This window comes from Papaver somniferum, chromosome 5 (assembly GCF_003573695.1).
Source record: "Papaver somniferum cultivar HN1 chromosome 5, ASM357369v1, whole genome shotgun sequence".
NCBI lineage: Eukaryota > Viridiplantae > Streptophyta > Magnoliopsida > Ranunculales > Papaveraceae > Papaver > Papaver somniferum.
In genome coordinates this window covers 199,806,338-199,814,566 of record NC_039362.1, presented here as the reverse complement: position 1 = coordinate 199,814,566, position 8,229 = coordinate 199,806,338, and the positions used below count along the sequence as shown (strand labels likewise).

General features: G+C 37.3%; 1 protein-coding gene across 4 annotated transcripts; it reads left to right on the top strand.

The window, feature by feature from the left end:
* Nucleotides 1–3,227: 3,227 nt before the first annotated feature.
* LOC113284258 (translation initiation factor eIF-2B subunit alpha-like) lies at nt 3,228–8,006 on the top strand. Of its 4 annotated transcripts, none has more exons than XR_003328060.1 (4): nt 3,228–4,524; nt 5,230–5,304; nt 6,351–6,601; nt 6,875–8,006. XR_003328060.1 is itself a non-coding variant. In XM_026533672.1 (3 exons), the coding sequence occupies exons 1-3, from the start codon at nt 4,518–4,520 to the stop codon at nt 6,935–6,937; spliced, it is 321 nt and encodes a 106-aa protein (XP_026389457.1). In that variant the 5' UTR covers nt 3,228–4,517; the 3' UTR covers nt 6,938–8,006. The 4 variants fall into 4 exon arrangements, 1 of the variants encoding a protein (XP_026389457.1); XR_003328062.1 differs by lacking the exon at nt 6,875–8,006 and adding an exon at nt 5,782–6,240 and having other exon boundaries at nt 6,351–6,462; XR_003328061.1 differs by lacking the exon at nt 6,875–8,006 and adding an exon at nt 5,776–6,240 and having other exon boundaries at nt 6,351–6,462.
* Nucleotides 8,007–8,229: the final 223 nt, after the last annotated feature.

The following is an 8,229-nucleotide window of genomic DNA, read 5'->3' as shown; positions in this document are numbered from 1 at the left end:
AAGGGTGGAAAGTATTCATGGACTCAAGAAGCGGACGAAGCCTTTGAATTGATGAAAATAAAGTTAAGTACATCTCCAATCTTAATATTACCAAATTTTGATAAACCATTTGAACTTCATTGTGATGCTTCTAAACTATGCATTGGGGAGGTTCTTAGTCAAGAAGGGAAACCGGTGGCATTTTATAGTGAAAAGTTGAATGGGGCAAGACTTGCATATAGCACTTACGATGTTGAGTTTTATGCCATTGTTCAAGCACTCAATCATTGGAGGCACTATCTTATTCACAATGAGTTCATTTTATTTTCGGACCACATGGCATTAAAGCACATCAATTCTCAAGACAAGCTTTCTAATATGCACGGTAAATGGGCTTCTTATTTGCAACAATTTACTTTTTCCATCAAGCACAAGTCGGGTGTACAAAACAAGGTAGCGGATGCCTTGAGTCGACGTACTTCTCTTCTTACACAAATGAGGGCTTGTATTTTGGGATTCAATGATATTCGGGAGCTCTTAAAGAATGATACTTATTTTGGTCCTCTTATGGTTGATGAAAGGTCACTCCAAAATGGTGATTATGTTATTTTCGATGGGTACCTTTACCGGAAGAATTGTCTTTATATTCCGCAATCAAGCTTGAGATTGAAAATTATTAAGGAGCTTCACGATTAGTCCCCATATGGGGACTAATCGTACTTGGAACTTGGTTTCTAGCTCATACTTTTGGTTGGGAATGTGGAAGGAGATTTATCGATATGTGAAGAGATGTCATATATGTCAAGTTTTAATGGAACGTCCACTAATGCGGGATTATACATGCCACTTCCTATTCCTTCTCGTCCATGGGAAGATTTGAGCATGGATTTCATCTTGGGATTAACGTGTACTCAAAGAGGTATGGATTCAATATTTGTAGTGGTAGATCGTTTTTCCAAAATGTCTCATTTCATTGCTTGTAAAAAGACAACAGATGCGGTCATGGTAGCTCAACTCTTTTTTAAAGAGATTTATCGTTTACATGGTATTCCTTCTTCCATCGTCTCGGATAGAGATAGTCGTTTTGTGGGGAATTTTTGGCGTACTTTATGGAAGTTGGTCAAGACTAATTTAAGTTTTAGCACCGTTTATCACCCTCAAACGGATGGGCAAACCGAAGTGGTAAACCGTTCCCTAGGTAATCTTATTCGTTGTTTGGTTGAGGAGAATTTGAAGACATGGGATCAAGTTTTATGCAAGGCGGAATTTTCTTATAACCATGCGGTGAACTGGAGTAGTGGTTATTCACCATTCATGGTGGTGTACGGGTTCAATCCAAGAGTACCACTTAACTTGTCCTTAATAACGGATTTGAAAAGGCCAAATGCTAAGGCGGAAGACTTTGTTTCTCAACTTCACCTTATCCATGAAAGCACCCGAAAGCATTTAGAAGCTTCATCAAGGAAATACAAGAACAAGGTTGATCAAAGACGACGCGTTGTTGAGTTTGAAGTGGGAGATCTTCTTTATGCGGTTCTTACTAAGGAACGTTTTCCCGTGGGTGAGTACAACAAGCTCAAGGCAAGGAAGATTGGAACATTTCCAATTGGAGAAAAGATAAATGATAATGCTTATCGACTCAACTTACCAATCTCAATTCGTACTCCCGACGTCTTTAATATTAAGCACTTGGTTCCATATTGGGGTGACAATGCTATGGATGAAGAGATGGACAATTCGAGGGCGAATTTCACTTAAGGAGGGAAGGATGATGCATAATGGTATGCAAACATACCATTTATGCCATTTTATTTCATAATTACTATTTTATCCTCTTCTTCCCTTATTTCTCATCTTTGTCCTTTTTGTTTACTACTTATTGTTTAAACCCTAGCTCTACTAGTTTCAAGTTTGGTTTTGTTTAGAAAAGTTGTGTAAGAACCATAAAATCCTTCCTAGAGAAGAGCCTCTAACACTTTGATATTTCCAATTTGCAATTGGGTAGAAATTTCAATTTGTAAGAGAAGCATCTATTATCTTCTAGTTTCCAATCTTAGAATTGGGTAGAAATTTGAAGATTATTAGAGAAGAACCTCAAATCTTTGTATCTTCCTTGCTCCAAGGGTAGAAGAAGCATCATTTGAAGGTTGGTTACTTTTATTTCATGGTGTTTTGTTATAATTTAACATCCAATTTCAATTATAAGTATTACTTTACATTAATTAGTTTAGGAATGACTTGAAATTGTGTCTTGTAGACTCAAGTACCTTTGCTTTTTAGTTGATCAGATGTGTAATAATTGTGGTCGATCAGATGTGTAATAATTGTGGAACATTGTCAGTATCGCGCTGAAGGAACAACTTTAAATTGTGTCCTGTATCCTGAACTACCTTTGCTCTTTAGTCGATCAGATGTGTAGTAATTGTGATACATTATCAGTATCGCATTGAAGGAATGATATGTTGAGTAATTGACAGATGATGCTTTACTGACATAAGTCAGAATAACTAGTGCATTCTAAAATTTTAGTGCAAATAGAGAGCTGCTTATCTTTTCTGTGTATGTCATTATATCGAAATGGTTGCCCTATCCATATATTGAGTCATGGGGTGCGACTTCCATCTCTCTAAGAGCTGGATGTGACATGTTCATGCAATAGGTAACCGGAACTTCAGCTTTGGAATATGAGTACTTTGATGCTGCAAAGTTAATTGAACGCGTAGATAAATTCAGTGAGAAATCTCTCAAGGTATAAAACTTTTTATAGTTTGTGAAGAAATCAACATATGGTTGGATGTTATATTTTTAAACTATACTTGCTCTTTCAGGCACAAAGAACCATTGCTATGCTTACTCAAGACTTTATCTTTGATAGGTGTTCAATCTTAGTGAATGTATATGTAAGGACCCTCAACCACGTCAACGTTATTAGACCGGTCAAGTGACGAATTAGCTGATAATAATTCGATAGTTTAACACGAAGGTTAATTAATAGGAATTAATCCAACAACGTTTTAGATACAAAACTAGTACCGTTGAATAGATATCGAAAAGTTATGCAGAATGGACTATTCGAACGTGTCATTCGGATGTCGAACGAAGAAGAAATCATCTGAATTGTCTGAAGGGTAAAAGAGTCTTTTTGACAGCTAACCGACCTGAGTTCCCCTTAGCGAAGCGAGTGTGGGAAATAGTATTCTCCATGGCCTTATCTTCACCAAATACCCGATCGAAGAATTCATTCTTCTTCTATCTCTTCTTCCCTGTTCTTTCTCTTCTTCTCTCTGTTGATCTCGATTTCGAGATTTTGAGCGTGAATTTGTGTGAGAAATTTATCTTAAGCTTGTTGTATGTTGAACTGAGGGAGAAGGTGACGTTGCTGCTGCTGATTGGATTTTGGAAGATATAGAAAATTAGAGTTTGAGATATGAATGAGCTAGGGTTTCGTTTGAGTATCAAAGAAGAATTAGAAGATGTTGATGAAGAAGATGATGATTGCGAAAATAGAACATGGGTTTGTTATTAATTGAAGAACTAGCTGTTGAATTAGGGTCTCTCAGATGATTATTTGGAAGTTTGATTAGAGGCGAATAAGATGAAATTGGATATAGGTTTAGCCTGAATTAGAGTTTGAAATTAAAGAATAGATTGAAATTAGTAGTTAGGGTTCGGTTCTGTTTTAATGAAGATTTGAGAATTGAGTTAGGTTTTGATTGAGAACTGCTAGTAATGAAGATTAAGGCTGCTGTTAGTTCGAGATGGGTTGTTGAGTTCAGTTAACGGAAGAAGAAATTGATTTCCAATTGCGTGACAGAGAATTTAGTTGAGGTAATGTTCTTCTCATTTACTTGAGCAGAGTTATTCATATCCAGTTTTGAGTATTTGATGGTTAATGAAAATTGAAGTTGTATTTTAAGTTTGTATTTGATTTGCAAGGTATATGTGTGTGCTATATGAGATAAAATGGAGTTATTATTGATCTGAGTTACATGTGGTGTATGAGTTTAAGAAAAGAAGAGAATTTGTGTCTGAGATTTGGTGGATACTGAATTGAGTATCTAGTGGTGGATTTCTGAGTTTTAGTTGAAGTTAACTCAACTGAAGCGATGAATATTGATGTTTGTAGGTCAAACTGTAAATTGTATGTTTAGAGATGAATATTGATGTTACAGGTGATGCTGCTTTTAGAAATAGGTGAGGTTGTTGTTGCAGGAAAGGTGTTCGTGGAATATTGTATTGGTGTTTGTTGAGCTGAGGTGTAGAGTTACTTGAAGTTGGATATGAGGTGGTTGTGATTTTGGTGGAGAAGCTGAGTAGAGTTATGGGTGAAGGTGGTGATTACGGAAGTAAAGTTGTTGCAGAATATTTGGTTGAGATAGAGCTGAGCATTGAGTTGTTGCTGGTGGTGTTGAGTTGGGAAAGTTGGGTATGGATTCTAATAGTGTGATTGCTGGTGATGCTGGAGTGGTTAAGAATGGATATGGTGATGTTGTTTTGGTGAATTCAGAGCGTAGATTGTAGTTGCTGTCAAAGCTGCAATGGCAGGTAATAAGAGTCCATTTTTGTAAATGAGACACAAAGTTTATTTTAAATGTATGAATTGAAGTTAAATTGTTTTAAGAAGAAGATGTTATTGTTTGAAGTAGTGTTAGGTTGTTGGCTGTAGACTTGGCTTGTTTTATGTTGCACAATGATTGTGCATTAGTGTGCCTTGGCCTGAGCAATGGCTCTGGCATGTGCAAGGGTTAGGCCTTATGCCTTTCAGCCTAGTCAGATCTGAATCTAGCTGACTCAGTCTATCTGACTGAGTCAAATCGTTTTGAATAGGTATTGACTCAGTTGACCGATTCGTGTTTGACCATTGACCCTAGACATTGACCTCTGACTGACGTTGACTGTTAGAGACCTGTTGACCGTTAGATTGACCCAGTCGGGTAAGGCCTTGTGTAGTGGGCCGTGCCGGATAAGGCACATGTGCTTGGGTTTAGGGCCAGCAATCTTAATTAGATGTTTTGGACCTCTTGTGGTCCGAATTAGACTTTAACTTCTTCTACAAAGTTATAGATGTCCATAAGACTTAGCTATTAGACTATAAAACCAACCTAATTGAATTAGTAAACCTTAGATGTGCTAAAGATAGATAATAAAAGGTATAAAAACGTAAATGGGCTTAGGACTATTAGTTAGATTTGTATAATTCTTATGTGAGCCATTTTGGTCAGAATCTTAGAGTTCTTGTGTGATTAACAGTTAGTTATTAACAACGATCGATTCAAAGGATGAACCAGTGGATCTCGAGGTAGGCGTGGCTTGTCATCAAAAGAGGTGGGAATGCATTTAACTCTTTTGTGATTATTGTTGTTTTCTTTTACCAAAATTTATGTTTAACAAGCTCATGCATTATCTGGTTATGCATTATATGCATTGTTTATTTTTTTAAATTCCAAAAGTTCTTTTATTTCTTTCAATCTTTCCATTGTTTGGAAAGAAATTGTTATGCTTTATTTGTCTTAATAAATTGTTTGGGAAATGAGAATTTCCATATGTGGTATATAGGATGTGTTCCTTCACCCCCTTCTTTATATTTACGAGATAATTATTAAGCGTGGAACGGGCGTGCATTATTACCATATTAGGCGTGGAATGGCGTCAATATTAGTGAAGGAATCTGTTCGTATACATGATTGTTTATTTTAGTGACTTGCTCACTGTTTAATGCTTCGGAAACATGTAATGTTTTTCCAAACCTTGCATATGATTAGTTAGAAGTTAAATGTTAATTATTCCCACTTTCAGTTTCAGAGACAGAGCAGAGTTGCGCAGCGAAAGCTCCGAGAAGTTGACTTCTTTAGTTGGTTATAATCTGTTATGCTTATTATGTTGTATATTCTATTTGTAAACCAAATGACTATTGTATATGTATCATTTGAGAGAAGATCGTGTATATATATTTCTGAGCGGGGTTAAATTGGGTTAAGATTTATAGCAAATTCCTTAATCGAGTGTTTATGTAAATAATTTAGTTTTATTGCCTCTGTATTTAGTTAATCTCTTGAATTAATCAGCTGCTAGCTTAGGGGCGCTACAATATATTCTAGAATTGTAGTGGAACTTTTGAAGTTTGCTGCACAAAATAAGAAACTGTTTCGAGTTTTATGCACATGTTAGTTATTCAATCTTGCACTTGATCACCGTAATGTTGGGTGCATCAGTTAGGTGCAATATGTTAACATAATATCAGGGAAGCTGGTAGACTTGGAGGTCTGTTAATTTTGTGCTCCACTTGCAGTGTGTCATCTTTACCTGTTTATAAAGTCTGAAACTACTGACAACTATTAATAATCCTAATTTTGTTAAATTTAAATGTGCAGAGGGAAGACCCGACGGAAAAGGCTTGCGGTTCTTAAATGAGCGGGCGAAACTGGATGTTCCTGTAAAGCTTCTTATTGGCTCTATAGTGGCATACATCATGGATGAGGTAGGCATGGTATATGAGGTAGGCATGGTATTTGTTGGGACTGATGGAGAGGTAGAAAATGACAACATGACGGGAACATACCAAATTCCATTGGTGGCTCACAGAATGAACAAGCCAGTGTATGTTGTTGTTGAAAGTTACAAGGTATGCTGAAGTGAACATCTAATTATGTAGTTTGATGAATGAAATTCTATTTGTCCATCCATCACTTGCACTACTACAACCACATCAATGCATCATCATGTATTAAAAGAACTAGGAGAAATCTGGTTTGGAAAAACTTTTATCTTCACGGCAATTATCACATCATGTATGCATTGTAGTCTAGCTTCTCTTACTATGGTACCGTACATCAGTTAGTAAGAGTTCTAGTGTTCTACCATTTCAACATCTCAACTCTTTATTTTCTTTCTGCAGTTTGCACGTCTCTATCCTTTGGACCAGAAAGATCTCACCCCTGCTTTACTCGATCCCCATTGATTTTGGGTTCCCATTCTTATCTGGGATGGAAGTCGCGCAGGTACACCATCTTTGTAACAAATATCAACGAAAACATCACGAACGATATCATGTCGAAACTTAGGACCTACATCTTTAGCACAATGAAGCACAGGATCCCCAAAGATGTCCATGGATTTGTTGCAACTTGGGCATAAGCCATTCTCAACAAACAGTGGGATACCGAGGCGATAACAAAACACAGCTCTGAATTGTCTAGGTCCAACGAACTGATTAAGCCCACTAATGGGTATGGCCAATAAATAGTCTTGTGCATGCTTGACATGATTGCACTTCCACAAAATAGAATCTCCTACAGACATAGAAAACTGGTAGGGGATTTGCTTCTTAACTGCATCAAAGTAAGTGACTGCCAAGGAATGCAGAGAAGGGGGGGAAGTAACGTCGACACAGTAAGTGGAAGGTAGTCCACATACCTGAATAAAATTCTGAAGAGAAAATTGATAAGAAGGACCCTTGTCTATTGAGAATGAATCACCAAGAAACACCTTCTGCACCGAAGTAGTCTGACTCTGAGAAGCGAGATAACAATATGTACCGGTATCAGCCATGGTGTAAATGCCGAGTCCACCATACTTGATAGGCAAGGTAGCTAATCGTTGTTGTAAAGGACCAAACCCCGCACCATCGCCAGTAATTAGAAGTCTCAAGTACTTAAGTAAATGATCATCGAAAAGGGCAGTGGCTGATTGCAAGGCTTCAGGATTGGTAGTATGCATTACAAAATATAATCTCGAAACGCCAGTGCAATTGCGAAGTAATAACATCTCACTTTGGGGGTCTTTGAGTATTTTGATTGCCGCCATTAGTTGAACAGTGTTATTATTCACCCTGCTCAACAACATATCGCTAATAAAGTTCATATCCAAACTCACTGGTCCACCCAAAATTTTAATGCCATTAGAAGGTCTACCAATATCAGCAGGAAAAACACCATCAGCTATACTTCTGGGATCAATAGAAGGACAAAAAACTTTTGTATTCTTTATATTAAGATGTAAACCCCTGCACGGTCCTTTTATTTCGACTATATTCAAAGCCTTGGCTACCTCCAACGTATCACCAGTAAGTGTACCGTCATCAAGGTATCAAGCGTGCAATTCGAGTTTGCATTGAGATGCAATAGTCTTCACCAGGGGGTGAAGTGCCAATGCAAATAACAAGGGACCGAGAGGGTCCTCTTATTGTACTCCAAGTGCGGAAAATAAAATATAATGGTCATAATAGAGTTTAGCAAGCCGCATGTAACCTAC